Genomic DNA, 23,420 nt, shown 5'->3' on the forward strand with positions numbered 1-23,420 from the left:
GCGAACAAGAGTGGTCTCCACCAAAACAAGTATTCCTTTTACTTTCATAAATCACTAAAAAGGGAATTAACATACTCCAACATGCTCAGTTATCAGACTTTCATTCTTCTTGCTACCATGACCCCTGATTTACATTCAAAATATTCCTTTTCAAAACACTACTTCAAAGTACAAAAAACAAACAACAGCAACAACAAACCACCTGTTTCTACAGACAATTTTATTATATCACTATTCTTTGTTTTAAATTTATTTTTAACGTATATTACATAAAGGCTAGGCTGTTTGTGTATAGACTTAAAATTTGTAAACCTCTACTGTGGTTTCTATGAAAAATGAATAGAGAAATCTCTAGGATTTGTAAGTAGTTTTTCTTTTTCCTCTAAGATTTTTGCCAAAAGTAAAATATAGGGATAAACAAGATCCCAAATATGGAACCAATAATTCTGAATAAAATTTTAAGACAGATTTGATTTCTACTTTTATATAATAAAGGAAATACTAATAAAGAGTGTCCTGTTTAATTTTGAGAGAGTCTTACATGACTTCAGAAAATATTCAAAATATACAAAATCAAGTATATGGGGGATTTGGTCATGTTTACTTTTCCCCTTAAAAACAACATACTATAGTGTCCATAGTTTATTATTTTACTAAACAGTCACACTGCTGTTCCTATGTAACTCCATACTTAAATTGGTTTATTAAGTCTCAGTTAGGGAATTTATATCTTGGCTGGAACGAAATTCCTAAGTACACCACTTTGTAATTTTTAGCAGGCAGAGATGCTTTGCATTAGCTGGTACTTGTTTCTAAACAGAAAAATCTTAAAACTATACTTACATATAGCAAGTATATAGTAATATGAAATTCAGGAAAAAAACAGATATGCAGGTGTAGAAAATTTTATTAAGGAGATAATACCATAGAATTTTTAAAATATTGTGTGGATTATGTTAAGACATCATTCATACTGAAAACAAATCCTTAATAACAAGCAGCACTTAAAAATAAACATTCCTCAAATTGCTTACCTTCTGCTTTCATGTAGTGCACAGAATAAGCGATGACTTTGTCCGAATTATACAGTGGCCTCTCCCAAGCTAAAAGTATGGCTGAACTTGACATGGTTTCAGCATGTACATTATAGGGAGCACTGGGTCTGTCTTCTGACATTACTACGGTCAGTCTGGCTCTAGATAAAATAGTTCCTTGGCTATTCTCAGCCATGCATTGATAAATAGCATCATCTTCAGGAATAATCTGGTTAATTACCAATTTACTAAGGAAAGAAAAAAATTATTTCTATGAAAAATTCTACAAATGATATAAAAATGTTTAGCTACTGCTAAATGCACTCTCATTTTAAATGACAAAAGTTACTTAAAACAAAAAACTGCAATCTGTTCTACTGAAAAATAATCTATATTGATTTCTTTTTAAAAATTGAGCTTTTATTAAGAAATTATATTACTCTGTAATAGAATCTAATTTATGTACTATTACAATCAATACATAAAATTCAGGTCAGCAAAACATTTTAAAGTTTTGTTTAACACCAGTGAGAATGTTACAAGAATTCATATTTATACTAATGATAAAAATAAAAGACTTCACTTTAAAAAAAATTTTTTTTTTTTTGAGACATGGTCTTGGTCTGTCACCAGGCTTGAATCCAGTAGCATGATCATAGCTCACTGCAGCCTTGAACTCCTGGGCACCAACAATCCTCCTGCCTCAGCTTCTTGAGTAGCTACAAGTACAGGTGCATACCACCATGCCTGGCTATTACTTTATTTTTTTGTAAAGACAGGGTCTCATTGTGTTGCCCAGGCTGGTCTTGAACTCCTGGCCTCAACTAATCCTCCTGCCTCAGCTCTTAAGGTGCTGGGATTACAGGAATGAGCCACTGTGCCCAGCTAATAAAAATGAATTCTTAAAATCATTAAGTTTGAACTGTGAAGGAATTCTTAGAGAATTAATTACTTTCTTCTATGTTCCCCATTTCATGGAAGAAGGAACTGAGACCCCAAATAATTAATACACTTGCTTATTGTAACTTAACTAGTGGCTTAACAGGACTAGTATCCAGATCTTGGGAACTGTCCAACATTCATTTTATTATAATCTACCATTACCATGTATAAAATACAAGAGGATCTATGGCATGCTAATGTTATAAATCTTAAGTTAATTTCTTATTTATTTTAGTTTAAACTGTCAAGATATTCGATATTATTATAACCATTTAACATAAAAATTACTAAAGCCATCATATCTTATATAAAATAGTAGCAAAGTGACACAGCCTACCTGTTGTACATTTTAATTCTACCATTTGAATGTATCTTCCTTCCATTTTTCAACCATGACATTTTAGGTGAGGGGATTCCTTCTGCCTGACACACAAATCGGGCAGTGCCAGCTCGAGGCCTCGTTAAACTTTCTGGCCATTCAACAAAGGAAGGAGGAGCTATTTTAAAAGAAAAAAGAAAATATTTTGATGGTACCAACAGGAATGACATATAGAGTCAAGGAAGAGTACAGCAAAGGAAACAACTCCCATTCCTGAAGATGTTTGACATTCTGAGCTTCTAAGTCCCCGCGTATCTATCCAGATGACTTTTCTGCATTGCTCAGTTAGTGTCCACTACAGCCACATGTTTTCCCTATCAAGATAAGATCATCTTAACCAAGCCAAATATAAGGCCACTTGTGAATACATATAGACAATAGATTAAAATTTTAGATTGGCAAATGGGTATATGGCTTTTTGGGTGGGTATGGAGAAAAAAACAGAAGCTTAAAAAAGAAGGAACATAACAGTATGCACATAAACAGGATGGTGACTTTAGAAGAATGACCCTATGGTTATATTTTAAAATACATATTTAATTTTCTCTTAAAATGCATCATTGGACTACAATATTTCATATCAACCTTCATATCAACGCTACAAAGCTTAGGAAAGGTAACTTGTAAATGAGACAAAACTGCAAATGTTAAAATGTAAGATTCTACTGATTGCAGGATGAAAAGAAACATACCTAATACAGTTAAAGTTGCCATGGCAACTGTAAAGTTGCGTGTGCCAGGAGTAGTGGCCCGACAAACATATACTCCAGCATGTTGCAGTCTGACATCAGATACCATGAGATTACCATTTCCAAGTACCCGAGTATTAAAGACATCAATGGATTTGTGATCTATTTCAAAGAGAATACTTCAGTTAAAACAATATAATACATAATCTGGAATTATGTCAAAAGACTACTCTCCAAGCAATCAATCATGACAAACATAAAATTCTCCACATTAAAACTTTCTCTACACGTTGAAATGCCAAAGAGTTAAAAGTCATTCAATTGTCCAATGTGTTATCAGTTTCATTAGAATTAGAATAAGAAAAGACTTTTTTCCTGAGAAGACTTACCAAGACGGCTCCAAGAAATGATTGGTTTGGGATTTCCTGTGGCCATGCATTCCAAAACAACAGTTTGATGAATAGACGTTGTTATGTTCTGTGGACCTGCTATTATGGTTGGAGTGTGGAAAGATTTAGATTCCTTAGCTTTAGGGAGGAAAGAACACAATATAAAAATAAATTATAAATAAGATATAATAAATGGAATGAATTAAACCATCTATGCTGAAGTTATAATGTACATTTTTCTTTTTTTAAACTTTATTGAGATATAACTCACATGCCATGCAATTCACTCAACTGAGGTGTATAATACAATTGTTTTTAGAATTTTCAGAATTGTGTAACTATTACCAAATGAATTTTAGAATATTTCCATCACCCCCCAAAGAAACCCCATATCTATTAGCAGTCAATTCTCAATCTCTTCTCTCCATAGCCTGGTAACCACTAATTTACCTTCTGTCTCTCTGGATTTGTCTATTCTAGACATCTCACGTAAATAGAACCATATATTATATGGTCTTTTGTGACTGGCTTCTTTTCACTTAGGATAATGTTTTCAATGTATATATATGTTGTAGCATGTATCAGTTCTTCATTTTTATTGAACAGTAAGAATTGAATAATTCTTAATTATATAGATAAGACACATTTATCCATTCATCAACTGATAAACATTTAGGTTACTTTCATGTTATTCACTTTTAATTGAGGTTCAAAACATTCATTTAATACTTCCTCTAATCTTATTAAGAAAAAAGGGAAGAAATGTGAGAATGCTTTTGTCTTTATCTTTCATACCAAGAAGCTAACAGATACTACCTAAAATTAAAGCATAGCATTAAACATAAAACTTCAGACTCTTAATGTTTTTCAAAATTTCTTTTTTTTTTTTAAACCTTAAAGGATCTTTCAGAAAGTAATGTCTCTTGTGAAGACTAAGCATTCATATGAAGTTCAACAATGACTTTAGTTCAGGTTTTCTTCTGCTACAGTCAAGTAAATTTAAATTTAATTGATGTCAAATAAAAAATAGCATCTATGTATAATTCCATTTTAATAAAAATGTATTTGTTTTTTTCATATTTATCTTTCTAGTTTCCCTTCCAGCTATATTTGATGTATGGTAAGATATATACAATTATGTTCACTGAATGTTAACAATGATAATTTCTGCATATTGGAATTGGGAATGATGTTTTTAAAACATTTTTTATACTTTTTCATATTAACATAAAAATTGTGTATTTTTTATTTTCATAAACATTACTTTTTATAACAAGCATGCAAATTATGACATTTCTTTAAACAACAAACAAAAGAATACATGACTGGAAACAAATCTATCTTTATTGACAATGGACAATGCTGGTGGAAACAGATGATTGTCATAATCTTTTTTGTATTTTCTGTATTTTATACTTTTTTTTTTTTGAAACAGAGTCTTGCTCTGTCACCCCAGCTAGAGTACAGTGGCATGACTACAGCTCACCACAATCTCAAACTCCTGGGCTCAAGTGATCTTCCTGCCTTAGCCTCCCAAATAGCTGGGACTACAGGCATGCACCACCACGCTTGGCTAATTTTTTCTATTTTTAGTAGAGATGGGATCTCGCCCTTGCCCAGGCTGGTCTCGGACTCCCAACTTCAAGCTATCCTCCCACCTCGGCCTCCCAGAGTGCTAGGACTACAGGCGTGAGCCACCACATGAGGCCTGTATTTTATACTTTTAAAAACAAAACTGAAATGTAGTCAGCCCTCAGTATCTATGGGTTCCAAATCTGTGGATTCAACCAACTGCAGATCGAAAATATTTGAAAAAAAAAATAACAATAAAAATACAAATTTTAGACACAATACAGTATAACAACTATTTACACAGCATTTACATTGTATTAGGTATTAAAAATAGTCTAAATGATTTAAAGCATATGGGAGGATGTATGTAGGTTATATACAAATACTACATCATTTTATATAAGGGACTTGAGATCTGTGGAGTTTGGTATCCAAGGGGGTCAGGGATACCAAGAGACGGCTGTATTTTTAACATAAATATTCAGTCTTTCTTAAAGGCAATGACATAACATAACAGAAAATAAGTTAGCCTCTGAAAGAAGAGTTGCTTAATAAATAAAAATGACCATTTTACAAATAGATTACAATAATTTAAATGAAATTTAACTTCTATTGATGGCACACAACTACAGCAAGAGGAGAAAAAGTAATAGCTGGGCCAATAAAAAAGTCATAGAAATGTAAAGCCACTCTGTGTGGTACCTGGAATCACAGTTAGAGAGGCCTCCACACTTTTACGTCGGTGGGCTACCGTAGCAGCAACACAACGGTAATTCCCAGCATCCCTCTGGCCAACATCATAGATCTGCAACACTCCTGTTGGTAGGGCAGTTATCCTGTTATGCAAATAAAGGTAATTAAACTTTTTGTAGTAGAATTTATATTTTATTTAACATAATCTATGGCAGGAATTAATATACTCAACCTTTTTATAGTGTTAGGAGCAATACCACCCTCTTAAAATATTAGCTCAATTCGATTGTTTTCATTTGGGTCACTAAAGCTCTCTAAAACATAAATAATTCTGCATGATATGGTTTGTAAAATCTATCAGTCTGATTTTACACAGAGAGCCTCATCAGACATTCTAGCTTACATTTAGCTAACTGGTGTTCCAGAGCTTACTATGATTTTTTTTCAAATCCCTGATTTTTTAATCTATTACTATCTATGTATTCTCCAATATATACCTAGACATGTTTTGTTTTTTTAAAAAAATAATGCACTTCCTTCAATAACTTCTTCCATCTTAGTGCTCCATCATTTTAGCAAATGATTTCTGCCTACTCAGGAGCAGGGCAGGAATCACACTTTTTGGATTTGCTGCTACCAAGTTCTTGATCCCTATATCAACCACTGTCAGAGCATCAGGTATGTGCACGTGTGTGTACATCCATGTGTGGTGAAGAGGTGGCTGCAAAGTAGAAGACACAGATAGGGGTGGGCAGCTACCAGGGCATACACAGGAGACCCTTACATCTGTACTGCTCTTCCCAGCAGTGAAGGTATAATTTGGTTTCCTAAAACCTTGGGCTGCCATCCAGATACTCATATGGCCCCATAGTCAGAACAGATGGTTGAGGAAAGGGACAAAGCAGTAGGATAATCTATTTAAATTCTGATGTGAACCAGGAACCATGCCCCAGAGACTGACAATCTAATTCTTTGGCTAAGTTTGAAATGTCTTAAGAGACTAGTTTTTCTCCCTACACAGTCTCACATGAAATCTTCATTACCTTTGTATCACCTCCAAAGACAAAAATCTACATTTACCTGTCCATAGTTATAGGTAGAGTCGTCCGATTGAATTCCCATGTTATGACAGCAGGAGGGTTTGATGAAATTTTGCATGCAAATCTAGCAACTCCACCTTCTTGGACTTCAATGGAAACTGGCTGAACTTCAAATGCAGAAATAGCTATAAGATAAAGTTTGACAAATTCAGAATGAATACATGACAGCTACACTTAGAAATAACATTGTGCTGCTGGGTATTATGTATTAGACTTGAACTCCTGCTCAGATATAAGACCAACCTAACTTAACTAGCACAAACATAACTTTAGTGAAAATTTTTGGAAAAACCAACAGGTAATGTGGCCTAACTTAAGAAGTCTGGTCTTTTACGGAATTAAATTCTAAATAGGTTCTCAAGAAACTGCAATTTGTAGAGAAAAAATTAATTTAACTAAAATAAAAATAATTAATAATGGCATATATTAATAATTACATACAAAACTGTGTGGTACAAACTTTTAATACTACTATATATCAGAGGAGAGATAAATAAATAAAGACAAAATTGGCTTTTGAAGAATCCATTAGATTTAGATGATAGGGGAAAAACAGGACATTCCAGGTGAAAAGGATAACATGAAGATAGCACAAAGCTAAGAAATGTGCAGCTGTGTTCACAGAATTGTGGGGAAATAGCCAGGAGTATTACAGAATATTTCAGATGAAGGGTTCATGGGAAAGCAGAAGGAAGGGTAGCGGTAAAGCAGATTTGTATCACGGTATAAATTAAGGCATCACTGAAGACTTTTTAGCAAAGGAGTGTTATGATAACATAGAGTCTTGGAAAAACTAATCAGGCAGTGTTACACAGGATGGATTGATAAAAGCAGTCCCAAGTAAAAAAATCCTAAGCTTGTTTAAATAGGAAGGACAGAACCGGGTGGCAGCAGTGAAAATGGAGAGATTGTGGAGATATCTTAAAGAACACAAAGACTTGGTTCTCATTGGACACAGACACATCACTCTGTGTTTGGAATCGGATGAAGCTGGTATTGATGGAGCAGAATGAGAAAGGAGAGACAGAAGACAAATGGTGTATCTGATGAATAAAAGGTAAAGAAACTCAAGAGACTATTTTCAGGCTCATGGATTTTCAAAGCAGAGATAAATCTTGAAGCGTTGATATTTTCTAGAGATAGTTCTTTACCACTCTAGGGAGGCCTCCAGGAAGTGGTCTTCAGTGTCCATGGTTTTGCATTTTGAAGGAGTGTGGACTCCAGGTAATACTGTGGTTTCCCTTCCCTCTATAAATAAGTCTTCTAAGATACAAAGAAGGGACCCCAATTATAGTCTTACTCTCCCTCCTCAGACTCCAGTTCAAAAAACATGCCTCTATAGTTTATCAATAATGACCAATTATGAAGAAAAACAGAGAGAATAGAGCTAGATGAACTTATGCATCACTAGAATGGAAAAGTTTTAGTAAAAGGTCATAGAAGACTAACAAATTCTTCCTTGGACTTGACTTCATATATCCGTAGATAGATCACAGGCCTTTAGAGGTATAGGACAAGACCAGTGAACAATGGTGAAATTATCCTTAGGAGGATCTACTTTCAAAAAGGGTGGAGTGGGGGTAAAGTAATACTTGATTTGTATATGTAACACAAATTCCTGTTTCTTTGAGAAGAGCAGTCCTCAAACTGCTATTGTCAGTGGATCCTCAAAGTGAAAACCATTTTCATAATCACCAGCCTTTTTCACTCTCTTTTCTCTGGAGCGTACAGTGTTTTTCAGAAGCTGCCTAATGGGTGCTATTGCAACAGACAATGCAGACCAGATTCGTGTGAGAATCCAGCTATCCTCTATTAAGCTAGCTAAAGAGATTTGCACAAAGTAAAACAATGCCATTCCTCTCAGTAATTTTTTTCCTTTAAAATATAGTCATATTAATATGGGATGTATTGTTTTCATTTGAAAACAAATTAATGAATATTTTTCTCAATTTACATTTCTAACAGTATCAACAGATATAAGCTACATAAATAAAAGTTTTTGGGGTCCTCAATAAGTTTTTTTTTTAATTTCAACATATTATGGGGGTACATATGTTCAGGTTGCCTTTGTCCCACCCAAGTCAGAGCTTCAAGTTCACCCAGATTGTGCGCACCCCACCCATTAAGTGTGAATATACCCATTCCCTCCTTCCACCTGCCCGACACCCGATGAATGTTGCTACTATATGTGCCCATAAATGTTGATCAGTTAATATCAATTTGATGATGAGTACATGTGGTGCTTATTTTTCCATTTTTGTGATACTTCACTTGCTAGAATGGGCTCCAGCTCTTTCCAGGATAATACAAGAGGTAAGAGTATAAAGAGTGAGACTAAAATGTTGGAGAACCACTATTCAAGAACCTCAAACTTTAAAAATCAATAGTTTTTCTTTTAATTGCTTCTGTAATCACTTTCTAGGATGATTATCTACAAACATTTTAATTCTGGGTCAAATCTATGAACTGCTGTTCATCTACTAAAGAATTAGGAAATAGAGGTTTTATTCACCTTCAAAATATCATCTTCACATTCAGAACAACCTGATTTTTCAATAACAAGGTAGGCCTGTCTTTTTATAATGAACTAAACTTATGTTGAATACATTCATTTTGGAGGGAATTAGCACCTAAATTTCCATAAGTGTAATGCTTGCTTTATGAAGTACTATGTACTCTTATTGATCCCATATTGACCTTTTCCATGTGTGAGGGGTGACCATTAGTTCCAGTTGTTACTAATAATCCAGTCTGTATTCAATTTACAGATTTCAAAATGGGAATTTTGCCTATTCTTTCCCAGCTTTTACCTCTCCAGACTGAAACACCTAATTTAGCTTAACATTTCTTCATGAAGCAGAAGCTCCTCCAGGACTATTTGAACATTCCTTTTTTCCATTACCTAACAATGAATCAAGCATCCTATTCAAAATGTTTTATCTCATATATATGTGTCTCACATCTGACATCTCTCCATCCCTAACAGCCCTCTGTTCAATTCAGACCCTGATCATCATATCCTGCCCAGAAATCTTTCAGGTGCCTCTTAGCTGATATGTCCCCCACTGCCAGCAACTACCCTCCAGAGTGATCATCAAAAACATGGATTTGATTTGTGTTGCTGATGAATTAATTAGTCCCTGTAAAACTCTGTAGCCTCATACAATTACGTTTCACTAACACTGAACTACTTATAATTTTCTGAAAACACCATGCTATTTCATATCTCTGAGCTTTATGTATTTTTTTTAATTTTCTTCTTTTTTTTTTTTTTTTTGAGACAGAATCTCGCTCTGTTGCCTGGGCTAGAGTGCTGTGGTGTCAGCCTAGCTCACAGCAACCTCAAACTCCTGGGCTCAAGCGATCCTCCTGCCTCAGCTTTTGGAGTAGCTGGGACCACAGGCGCTCACCACCATGCTCAGCTAATTTTTTTTTTTTTTCCTATTTATTTTAGTAGGGACGGGGTCTCACTCTTGCTCAGGCTGGTCTCAAACTGACCTCAAGGGATCCTCCCGTCTTGGCCTCCTAGAATGCTAGGATTATAGGTGTGAGCCATTGCACCCAGCCCACCTCTGAGCTTTATATGAGCATTTCCTTCTCTCTCAAATATCCTAGGTCCCTCTGTCCACCTGATAAAATCCTATCATTCTTTAAAGCCTAGTTCATTTATCCTATCCTTTGGCAATTTGTTCCTGACCCTTTTCTCTGTAACCTCTGTACACTGCAGACCTTCACCACTACTTTTATCTTGTAGTATTACAACCACGTATTCACAAGTCTTTGTCCCTTCTACACTATGAGTTCATTAAGAGGCAACAGTGGGTCATGTTCTTTGTACGATCCCTTAAGACAGTAAATAGAACAGACTTAGCACTAAAAAAATACTTGTTGAACTGAAAGTTTCTGTCCTTTCTCCAATTCTATTAATATTAGGTCTTTAACACAGTAACTAGAATTGAAGGAAGTTCTCTAGGTACAAATACCAAGACCTGGGATGAAAAGAAAATGATGCTTTTTATTATTTTTTGTTATTTTTGTTTGGGTATAATTCCAAATGATGCCCAATATTTTACTGGTATTATTTCTAGAGACAAAAATGTGTCCCTCCTATTTATAAAAAGATTTTATAAAGATTAAACAAACCAATATATTGAGGTCCCTTTATATAGTATAAAACTATTTATAAAATTCTGTTGCTGTGAGTAATTTTCTTCCAACCACTGAGGCAATGGAGTTTTGCTTTTTGCTTTGAATCTCATCTAATCAATCAAACACTATGCCTCTGAACCACTACCTTTTCTTTAAGCAGTCCCCCTTTTTTCTCAGATGGATAAATCTATGAAATTCCTAGGATTTTTGATTCTAAAAATTGAACTAACTTTGTACTTTAGGCCAAATGGGCTAGAACTTTGGAGTCACAAAATTCTGAGAATGAAAGATAAATGAGTATTTCTTAATCCCACTCTGGTTTTCAGTAAGGTATGAAAGCAAGTATAAAGATACATTTTTTCAAATCCTTAAAAATATTATTTAAATTGTCTAACTTTGGGATATCTTTTGGAAATTTAACCCACTGGCAAAATAATTTTGCCCAGAAAATATCAAGCCAGATACTGCTTAGGACTCTCATCAGTATCCCTGAGACTGAAGAAAAAGAGGCCAAAAACGAAAGTAAGTTTCCTTCTTTCCGTTTGTAATCCCTCCATTTGGATACCAACCCCATCCTCTCTCTTTACCTCTGAGAACTTGATATATCTGCCTCTTCTGTCTCTCACCTTCCACCCCTTATGTCTCATCACGTATCTATCCAGCAGCTACCCACTCTCTCTCCTCCCCACTGGATCAAAAATTCTCTAAAGTTTATCCTGGCTATTTCCCCTTCTTCTGTTCTGACTCAAACATCTACTCTGCCTTCTTTTCCCAGTATCTTGTTGAAACAGTGTCTATGACACTACACACTCCTTGTTCTCCTCTTATTTCTGACTCCTCCCCTTCCTGTCTCCCTTTTCAGGGTCTCTCCCTCCTCTTCTGAGCCCTTCCTCCCAGAGATACTCTGTTCTTTTCTCTCTCCACAGTCTCCTCTGGTGATCACATCCACTTTCAGTTTTCAACCACGTCCAGCTGTTGCCGCTAACTCCCAAAATACCTCCCCAGCTTAGGTCACCATCCTCAGAGTTTCATACTCATGGCTCCAACTGCCTACTGGACATCTTCACCTGGAATTTATAAAAGGCACTTCACACTCATCATGTCCAAAATGAAATCGTCACCTCTCCTCCCAGCCTGTATCTCTGCCCCAGTTTTGTCGCACCACTATCCAGTTACTCACCTGAGCTAGACACCACTGACTCCTCCTGTATTCTCTTCATTCAATCACATGTTCCCACTGATTTTAACTCCTCAATGTATGTCGAATCTCTTCTCTTGTGTTCCTGTGCCCACATCTCTTACCAGAACCGTTAGTGGCACCTAACCTGCTCTCTCTGCTTTCATTCTCCCCTTTCCCCCTTCTAAAACACGCTCCAGACACACTCCAGTGTTTTGATACGGCTGCATTTGACTCATAAGCAGCTTTCACCTATTAATTCTAAGGCTTCTATAGGTTAATCCACTACTTCTAAAACCAACAAAGGAATAATCTCACAAAAACATGTGATTCCAACTGTAAACACTGTCAAAAAGCATTGCCTTAGCAACCCTCCTAAATCCTTAAAGAGTAATTTACATTCGGTTTAAACTGCTTAGCCTAATTACTAGAAAAATGGAATGCATATATCTTTGCTACAACAAAAAGAACAAATATCTTTCTTTATGCCAAATATATATATTTTAACTCTTTTTGACCGGGTATGGTCCTAACAAACAAATTTGTTGCCTAGTTTTTGCAGGAAAAAAGTAGTTTGGCACCAATTACCTCAAAACCAAACTGTTTATACAGTAAGCATACAATAGTAATTAAACAATCTTAATTAATCATATAAAAACAATTAATGTCTCTGCTATTAAAGATAGTACAACCATGACACAAAGGAAGTAACTTCCATGAATCACATCTTAATATCTATCTCATTGTCTTTACATTTACATCATTCATTTAGCTTGTAGTTTGACAGGCTCTGAATCATGCAATTCTTCATAAAATAATGTGCCAGATTAAGTGCCTCCCCAATCTAGAAAAGTATTTTAATCACTTTTAGGAAGCTTTTAGACTAACATAATCTCTTCTAAATTCATTAATTCATTTAGTGCCTCGTCATACTAGGTAGCAAGGATACGATGAGGAACAAACTAACAAGAGGTTCTATTCTCAGAATCTTTGACTAATGGTGAAGAAAAGCATTTAACTAAATCACTATGCAAGTATATAATTTTAAACTGTGATAAATGCTATGAAGGAAAAGTACAGGTACAGCATCTCAAATCCAAAAATCCAAAATGCCCCCAAATCTGAAATTTTTTGAGTACTGACATAACTTCAAAGGAAATGCTCATTAGAGCATTTCAGATTTCAAATTTTCGGATTTGAGATGCTTAATGAGTGTAATGCAAATATTCCAAAATCCAAAAAAAATTTAAACATCTGAAACACTTTTGGTCCCAAGCATTTCACATGAGGGATACTCAACTTGTATTATGAAAGTGTATAACAGAGGTTTCAAGCAATTAAATAAATACAGAAATAACAATACTTTAATATACATTTTATTGCCAGGTACTCTGTTAAATATGCTACATATTCCAGTTTATTTAATGCTCACAACTATTATTGCCCCAGTTTTCAATTAAGGAAGCTGAGACACAAGGAGATGATGTAACTTGCTCAAGGTTTTACAGGCATTAATAGTAAGTGGTGAGGCTGAGATCTGAATCCAGGCAATCAATTTCCAGACACCCTATGCGAATTACCTTATGAGAAAATTTTGAGATCCCCAAACTTTTTGTGAAAGATAAAAATTATGGGTTCTACTTCTAAGGAAATTCTTCTGCTTAGGCTAAGCTCAAGTGCATTTACTTTCTAGGTGGGTAAGAATATATGTCAAATTCCTAAATTTCCAAAACAGAACACCATCTTTAAAATTCCTGCTTACTAGGGTTTAGAAATTATGGCTCTCATCTCAAACAAGAGTATATCTACTTCTAAGAACCTGCTAAAGATAGGAAAGTATGTAAATTAAGTTAAACTACCTCAGTCTAAAATTTATTTATGTCAATTATTTTTTAAAAACAAATCTAATTTTTAAAAACAGTTTGCCTAATTAGAGTATTAACTTTTCCTTTATTGTTAATCTAAGCCCACATACTTTGATTTTTTTGAGAGACAGGGCCTCACTCTGTTCCCTGGGCTAAAATGCAGTGGCATCATCACAGTTCACTGCAGCTTTGAATTGCTGGGCTCAGGTGATCCTCCCACCTCAAGCTTTCCTAGTAGCTGGGACTACACGCACACACCACCACATCCAGCTAATGGTTTTTTTTTTGGTTTTTGTTTTTTCTTTTTTGTAGAGATGAGAGTCTCACTTTGTTTCCTAGGCTGGTCCAGAACTCCTGGCCTCAAGTGATCCTCCTGCTTCAGCCTCCCAAAACGCTGGGATTACAGGCGTGAGCCACTGTGCCTGGCCCCCACATACATTTTGATCATCAAAAAGCCAAGTACCTAAAGGGAGAGAGCTTAGAGGTAGGGAGACTAGTTAAGAGGTTATTAGAACAGTAGAAGAGAGATCTGCCAAGGGTTTGAATGATGGCAGAGATAACAGAAAAGGAAGGGAGGGCACATACAAGAGGTATTGTACACTGAACAACATGATTTGGCCAAGGGGTGTTCAAGGGAGATAAAGAGAAAGACCCATACAGTTCTGAGGTTTCTGGCCTGTATACCCGGAACGTTGGAGGATACAATGGTGCCTGACAGAGAACACAGGAGGAGAGACCGACGGGCTGCTGCATAACCATTCCAAACTCTCATTTGGTCAGAATGAGATGAAACTGGACATGTTAAGAAAGACTGAGAAACTGTAAAATTAGGCTAGGGATTAATAACAGAAACAACTTCAAATATCTATTCATCTTGATTTTTTAACTAATGGCTCAGATTCAAAGTTGTCCTTAAGATTTACAGAAAGACATCCTTGAGTTTTTATAGTATAGCAAGCTAAAATAACAGCAATGTATAACATGTAAGATTAGCAGAGAAAAGGGTTTCTTACTTCTAAGGCTGTGCTAGACTGAGCTTGGGAAAAAGTGTTTACTGTTTTTCCAGGTTTAATTTATTCTCATTTCTTCATGACAGAAATAAAGGTACTAGAAACCTGAGGTACAGGATGTTTTTGAAAAGACATCTTGGCCTTAGCTGTGTAAAGAAAATCAGGAATCAAATCCAGTACAATCCGGCATAATTTAGGTGCCTATGGGGAGGTGGTACAGCAGCATAGCCCGTGGGTAAAAGATACTGAATATTAAAACCCATAGATCTGGGTCAGAATCACAGCTTTGCACTAATGAGCTGTGTGTCCTCAAGAAGTTACTCAACCTCAAGACTTAGTATCCCTCAGTAAAATGAGTCTAATACTACTTCCTAAGCATATTGTAAGCATATTAAATCATACATACAGATGCACATGTGTACACACACAGAGGGCAAGAATCTGAGCACATACGCAGGCACTGCTTGGCACCTAATAGACTCCTAGCAGCGCGGCAAGAGGTGGTAATAGTAATAGTAACAGAACGTCTCGCTATGAATACACTGGTTTTACTTTCAGAACAATGATTCAAAGTCAAACAAAGTGATTCTTATACAATAAAAATAAACTTTAAAGCCTGAGCAACAAAGGCAGAAATATTCTAAGACATAAAATTTTCTTGTTCTTTTTTACTAAGCCAGATTTACATAGCTTTTACATAAAGGTACATTAAAATGCAGAGAAACATGAGTAATTTTCCAATTTTGAATGTACATAGATAAATTATTTGAACAAGATAAAATCTACTGCTTCAATGATGAAATAATGGGAGATGGATTACAAAGAGATAAGTAATTAAGGTCAGATTGCTAGTGGTAGGATTATGTATCATGGTTTTTATTTTTTTACCTTATATTTTTTTCTACCTACAAAAATATTTAAGAAAATTAGTGATATTTTTAAAAATTATATATTCCTCTATGGGGCATGGATTGAAGGCAGAGTTTGTATGCATAAATTTTCTACTGTTATCCCACTTCCTGATAAAATCCCTCACCTTTAATTTACATCTGCCTTTTTAGTTCTTTTACCTTCTCATTCTTTGGGAAGGCAACACCTATGATCAATGGATGCTTGAGGCTTTCCCTAACCAGTGCCCTAAACCTGAATGAAAATCACCAGAAAAAGAGCTTCTGAAAAAAAAAACCACTTTTCAATTAAAAAAATAAATTACATGAAATTTTCTATCAAAACTTAGAAATTTTAGAAAAGCATACAAATATGAAATACCTATCTCATGGTAGTCCCTAAGCTCTGTTTCCCAGCAAGTACTTGTTTTTCTGTTTGATTCTTTCTAAGAGGGGCATTAAAGTGAGTAAATGAGTATGTCCTTTATAATAAACGTTAGAGCCCTCTAAAACTTTAGTTTGAAAACTATTTTCAGCATTATCAAAATATCTTTTAGTTATTTCAATGGCAAAGCACCTCAGGTCCATATGCAAATCCCGGCTTACTTCCTAATATAGACTTTGTTTCTGCCAGTTAGGTATGACTTTACAAGTCTACAGCCTCCTTGTGAAACCTGACCTCTTTTTTTCCTCCACAGTCAGTGCTAACAAAAACTAAGAGCCCCACAAGAAGTCATTAAAGCAGTGTTGTTAAGAGGCCAGAGCTCTATAAAACAGGCAAGAAACAAGGTCTTGAGAAACATGCGCTGTCCTGAAAAACCACCTCGCAAACACAATAAATGTAAGTGCCTATTTTATTTGCCACTTCCTCCTCTTCACCTGTCTACTTAATCATTTGTCTCTATGATTTATAGTTAGAAAAAAAAGATTAAAGATGTCAAGATGAATATGTTCTCCAAAGTTTTATTTGATCAGAAAGCAACATACATATCATTCTACGCTGGAAATGTATGACTAATTAAACTAAAACGCCAATATTAGTTTGCATACTAAACTTATTTAATAAATATTAAACTAATATGCCATTCATGCTTCTAAAGAGTTGTAATGAATAAAATACTTAACATATGATTTTAAAACCAATTAAAAATAATGAATACACAGTCTGAAATTACATGCCATCCAACAATTTAAAAATAAGTTCACAGACTATAAGTTAATGTTAAAAAAAAATCAGTTTCTTTTTTAAATTGCATCTAAAAATATTCTTTAACTAAACAGAAAATACTGAAGTAAGTTAGAATCTTAATGCAGTGTTTAAACCAGTGGTCCTAACACTGCAGTTCAACCGGGGGATCCCAAGGCCTCAGCTGCTAAAGGACCACACCAGCTGCTACTGCAGGATTCCCTGCCTTGAGGAATCCTAACTGGCAGGGGAACGTGGGCAGCATCACGTTCCAGTGCCTCTGTGCTGTTCCCACTGTCTCTCAGTCACCAATCGGTAGCTTTGGGAAAATCTATAAGTAGCTCATCAAGAATACAGAGAGATTCCTAACACCAACTCTCAACTGTCCACAATTTCAGAGTTCATCGCTGAGGTTGATATGTATTAACTTAAACTTTGTTTCTGTGGCACTGGTTTTTCAAACCAACCACACATTTGTATACTTCAGGCTTTACTAATGAAAACACAGTTGCAACTCCTCTCCTCATCAGGTCTGATTCACTTCGAGTCTTCCAAGGTGAAGACTGACGTGCGACTGAACATGAAGTGAAACTGAGAGATCTGGCCCCATCGTTTAGTCACAGCGTCAAGGTACCAGTAGGTAAAAACCAAGCAACGAACAAGTTTCAAACAGAAGTTGAAAACTTATTATATCCTTAAGACTAGGCAAGAAGCTATTCACACTTTTGCCTAAGTCATTTAACAGAAAAAGTTTCATCTGTTTAATAAAAATAATGTAACAACAAGACAGATGCAATCACTATGTCTTGGATGCCAACTGCTTTGTACAGTTCTATTAAGAATACAATAGCTATTCTGTAAGTGGTTTATTACCTGACTTCTAGTGAACACATTATCCTGCTGGAATCTGTGGCAACTCTGACAACACGTGCCATGAAATATGTTTGCCTTTCAAAGGAAATGTTTAGATCAAAATATGTGACCAAATAAATATAAATAAAATGAGGGCCTAGAAACTTTGTAACAAAGTTGGGAACCAGGAATTTTCAGAAATGTGCCCTACATGCAAAGTTTCCATAAACTAGATTATTTTCCAGTATATTTCTACTATATTCATATGAAAAGACACCTTTAATAACACCTGAGAATTCTTTGCATCTTTAATATTTCAACTTTGCTCTGCCAAATGCAAAACTTGGGACTGCCTATGCTCAATTTACTTGGCTAGAAAGAGTGTGACAAAAGGCTTTTCAAGTCCCCTCTTGGCAGCTGGGCCACTTGTTGCTGTTCAGTAACTCTCTTATTAATCTCATCAACAACTGGTTTCAAGAATTCCCTAACTTTCCAATTTATGCAGGTCCCCAGCCACTTTTACCCTAGATTGTAAATACATTGAGTTCAGAGAACATTTCTTACTTGCCTGTGTGTTGCTAGGAGCCAGAACAGTGCCCTGCATACAACAGGCATTCAATAAAGGTTTACTAAATGACCTCAACAAACCACATCACCATCTTCCTTCTACTCACAATAGAAAACTCTTCCTCTTATTTCCCTGAGAAAAGTAACAGAATTTTAGCTCTATCACTCTCCCTCTACTCTGTAACTCTGAGCAAATTTCTTATTCACCCTAAACATGTTTTGTTCTATAGAGTTCTTAAAAGGGTTATTATGGATTACATAAGGAAATACATGTAAAGTACTTAACATATTGCCTGTAAAACTAAAAACACTCAATAAATTTTAGCCATTTATATTATCTTATTAGACATTAACACCACCAATTTTTTTTTTCCTTACCACCTCTAAATCTCTGACTCTCCACCTAGCTTCTCTCTGAGTAAGAATCAACTTCCAACTTGCACCAAGGTTAACCTTCTCCTGGTGCTCTTAATCCCATCCCTACCTAACTGCTCTGGGCCCTTATTCCATTTATTATTACCATTCTTTTGCATCGCTCTCTCTTTACTAGTTTCTTCCTCTGTGCCTATAAATGTGTACCTATCTTCCACGTCCTAAAATGTAGCGCCTAGATCTCAGGCCAAGCTAACATCCAGTCAACCTCTCTTCTTTCACTTTAGTTCTTCTTGAATGACTCCACCCACCCCATTCTTTTCTTCTGCTGGGGTAGGGCAGGATGGAGAGCAGGGAGAGAGAAGGGCCACAGGTGTATTTACATGTAGGATTCAGTAGTTTCCTGGGAAACGATTTCACCTTAAGAGAAGAAACCATGCTTATGAGTTTGGTTCAAAAACAATGTGCCAGTTTAAATGGGGTATTGTGTCCGAATTTGTGGCTGTCTGACTCTCACATTAGCCCAGTCATCAGGACTCATGAATCATGCCTATATGGAGGAGGAGGGGGATGGATAGAGAGTGAAGGAGGGAGTGGTAGGGGAGAGAGACTCATTTGGGGTATTGGCTAAAACTTTTGAAAGCTATAACAAGACCACTTCCAGCTGGGCACGGTGGCTCATGCCTGTAATCCTAGCATTCTGGGAGGCCAAGGCGGGCAGATCCTTTGAGCTCAGGACTTCAAGACCGGCCTGAGCAAGAGTGAGATCCCGTCTCTACTAAAAAAATAGAAGTTAGCTGGACAACTAAAAAAGACAATATACATACACACACACACACACACACACACACACACACACACACATATATAAATTAGCCGGGCATGGTGGCGCATGCCTGTAGTCCCAGCTACTCGGGAGGCTGAAGCAAGAGGACTGCTTGAGCCCAGGAGTTTGAGGTTGCTGTGAGCTAGGCTGATGCCACAGCACTCTAGCCCAAGCAATAGAGTGAGACTTTGTCTCAAAAAAAAAGACCACTTCCAGTGGGAGAAACAGGGGCAGAGAACACAGCTATGCCCACCATTTGGGCATACAGTAGTAAAAGGTGGAATAGAGCACAAAAAATATAGCTCTACTCTTTCCTCTCTTCTCATTGCTGCACTTGACTATACCATAAAATAAAGCAGAATAAAAACAAAATGGTAGTGTTCTCAGCAACTGCTGCCATGTCTTCCAGTTTTAAAGAGTCTTCCCAGAGCCACAGTTCAGTGTGCCCCATCCATCTTCTTCTTTTTTTTTTTTTTTTTGAGACAGAGTGTCACTTTGTTGCCCTGGCTAGAGTGAGTGCCATGGCGTCAGCTTAGCTCACAGCAACCTCAAACTCCTGGGCTTCAGCAATCCTACTGCCTCAGCCTCCCGAGTAGCTGGGACTACAGGCAAGTGCCACCATGCCTGGCTAATTTTTTCTATATATATTTTTAGTTGTCCAGATAATTTATTTCTATTTTTAGTAGAGACAGGGTCTCACTCTAGCTCAGGCTGGTCTCAAACTCCTGACCTCGAGCGATCCACCCGCCTTGGCCTCCCAGAGTGCTAGGATTACAGGCATGAGCCACCGCGCCCGGCCTCCCATCCATCTTCTATTAGGTAATTAAGTACGAAACGTCCAAATTCCTTAAATACTAAGTTTGACGGTTGACATCTCTGACATTTTCACTTTGACACTTCTTGTTTTATTTTTATTGTGAAGGTACATCCTCATTCTTTCAAATGCGTGGCTTTTGGCTTGTGATTATCTTTCAGATTTTTTTAGAGCAATTTTTGTGCAACCATGGATAAGTAAAAAATTTGTGTTACTCTTGAATATGAGTTCCATTGTGGAACCAATGCTGCACAGACAGCTCAAATTATTAGCAAAATGTTTTGGAAGGATATGGCTAATGAATGCATAGTACATCAGTGGCTCCAGAAGTTCCATTCTGGTAATTTTAATCCTGAAAATGAGCCACATGGGCGACCTGAGACCAAAGTAGATAATGATGAGCTGAAAGCTGTAGTAGAAGCGAATCCATCTCAATTTACGCATGAATTAGCAGCAAGGTTTGAAGTTACTATTCCAACAATATTGGACCATTTGAAACAAATCAGCAAGATAAAGAAGCTGGATAGATGGGTTCTGCCTGAATTCTCAAAGCTTGCCTTTCTTTGCTGTCACGACATAAAGGCAAACCATTTCTACACTGTATTGTTATGTGTGATGAAAAATGTATTCTTTTTGACAATTACAAACATTTGGCACAATGGTTGGATAAAGATGAAGTGCCGAAACACAGTCCAAAAGCAAATATACACCAAAAAAGCTAATGGTGTCTGTTTGGTGGTCCAGTGCTGTTATTATCCACTACAGCTTCATGAAACCTGGTCAACAGATTATAGCAGATGTCTACTGCAACCAATTAGACAAAATGATGAGGATGCTTGTGATTAAGCAGCCGAGATTGGTCAAAAGAGACAGGCCAATTCTCTTGCAAGACAACCCTAGACCACATGTTGCACAAACAACACCGCTCAAACTACAGAGGCTAGACTTGGAAACTCTCTGTCATCCACCGTATTCAACAGACCTTGCATCAACTGACTACTACTTCTTCTAGGCTTTGGACCACTTCTTACAAAGAAAAATATTCAATTCTCAACAAGCTGTGGAAAACGCCTTTGGTGATTTCATCACCACTTGCTCTCCGGGCTTCTTGGCTGCTGGCATAAACAACCTACTATTAATATGGCAAAACTGTGTTAACAGTTTAGAAGCATACTTTGATTAATTGTACTGTTTATTGTTTGAGATATAATAAACTATTGATTTAAAATCAGACATTTCATATTTAATTACCTAATAACTTGATATTACAGGATTTACTAGAGCTAACAGAAATTATTGCTGTAGCTGAAGCCATTGTAGCCATAAAAAAAGACCCTCCTCAAATGATACTTATCCTCAGTGATATGCTCCAAACTATACATAAGATAATTTTCAATGGCAAGCTTACTAAGGCCTGGGCTTAATCATTAAACTGAGAGTGCTTTTGGTGTTTTCCTGTACCTTTTCACCTTCTGACACTCCTTCCAATGCACACTCAACAAAAGAACAAGTGTCATTAGCTTGACATCTGCCTCCTAAAATGTTCAAGGAGCCCAAGAGCAAAGAATTAGCAGTGATTTCCATGGGCCTACAAGTCACAGTGCTTTATATATTAATATAACTGCCCATCATTAAATGTCTACCAAAATGAAATTAACTCACAATTAGTTATGATGGCAATCTGGGAAACTATTAATAAGTGCTTAGTGGGAATCTACAAGATCTAGAATGAGACTACAAATGACTTAAAATCAGCCCAAATTTTCTTATATTAAATCTTTTCAGCATCATTATTACTTTGTATGTTTGAATTTGAGCCCATGAGGAGGCAATGATCTGTTTATATATGTATGGAAATATATGTATCATAAATCACAGAAATGTACTTAGAGACTTAGAGACTAGATTAGCCAGCAGACACACACCTGTGAAAAAGGATGAGGACAGTTATATTTTCATTGGTCTAAAGGGCTGTAGACAAATCTGTAGAGCAGGGAACCCTTCTTCCAGGAACTAGCATGAATACATTAAGAATTCAGTGAATGTAAAAAGGCTGGGCACCGAATATACAGAAAAGAGAAGTAGCAGACGACTATAAAGACAGGAAGTTTCGCCCAGGCCACCCCTATATGTAGAATAAAAAGCTACACCCTATTATAAAATGTATATGAAAAGGCAAAGGAACTGGAATAGCCAAAATAATTTTGAAAAAGAAGAACAAAACTGAAGGGCTCACACTATCTGATTTTGAGACTTACAATAATTTTAAGAATTATGATTAAGCTACAGTAATTATGATGAAGCCATGGTATTGGCAAAAGGACAAACACATAGAGCCATGAAACAGTAAAGAGAGTGCAGGAATTAATCAATATAAATATGTCAATTGATTTTACAAAGTTATAGAAACAATTCAATAGAGAAAGGATAATCTTTTCAACAAATCATGCTTGAACTACTGAACATCCATCTACAAAAAATTAATCTCTAAAAAAATGAATATTGAACTATATATCTTATGCAAAAAGTAACTCAAAATAGGCCAAAGACCTAAATATGAAATGTAAAACAATAAAACATTCAGAAGAGGCTGGGCACAGTGGCTCACGCCCGTAATCCTAGCACTCTGGGAGGCCGAGGCGGGTGGATTGTTTGAGCTCAGGAGTTCGAGACCAGCCTGAGCAAGAGCGAGATCCCATCTCTACTAAAAATAGAAGGAAATTATATGGACAGCTAAAAACATATATAGAAAAATTAGCCGGGCATGGTGGCACATGCCTGTAGTCCCAGCTACTCGGGAGGCTGAGGCAGGAGGATTGCTTGAGCCCAGGAGTTTGAGGTTGCTGTGAGCTAGACTGATGCCACAGCACTCACTCTAGCCCAGGCAACAGAGTGAAACTCTGTCTCAAAAAAAAAA

At 36.3% G+C, this 23,420-nt stretch overlaps 1 protein-coding gene across 1 annotated transcript in view; it reads right to left on the reverse strand.

Moving 5' to 3' along the window:
• PRTG (protogenin) overlaps nucleotides 1–23,420 on the reverse strand; it is a 125,231-nt gene that overhangs the window by 57,351 nt on the left and 44,460 nt on the right. The window contains exons 3-8 of the mRNA XM_045555414.1: nucleotides 6,779–6,923; nucleotides 5,708–5,841; nucleotides 3,434–3,571; nucleotides 3,048–3,206; nucleotides 2,314–2,473; nucleotides 1,035–1,282 (exon numbers count right to left, since the gene is read on the reverse strand). Of these exons, the coding sequence (XP_045411370.1) occupies nucleotides 1,035–1,282; nucleotides 2,314–2,473; nucleotides 3,048–3,206; nucleotides 3,434–3,571; nucleotides 5,708–5,841; nucleotides 6,779–6,923 (984 nt within the window). The remainder of the gene's footprint in view (nucleotides 1–1,034; nucleotides 1,283–2,313; nucleotides 2,474–3,047; nucleotides 3,207–3,433; nucleotides 3,572–5,707; nucleotides 5,842–6,778; nucleotides 6,924–23,420) is intronic.

The sequence above is a fragment of the Lemur catta genome, chromosome 1, assembly GCF_020740605.2.
Source record: "Lemur catta isolate mLemCat1 chromosome 1, mLemCat1.pri, whole genome shotgun sequence".
NCBI lineage: Eukaryota > Metazoa > Chordata > Mammalia > Primates > Lemuridae > Lemur > Lemur catta.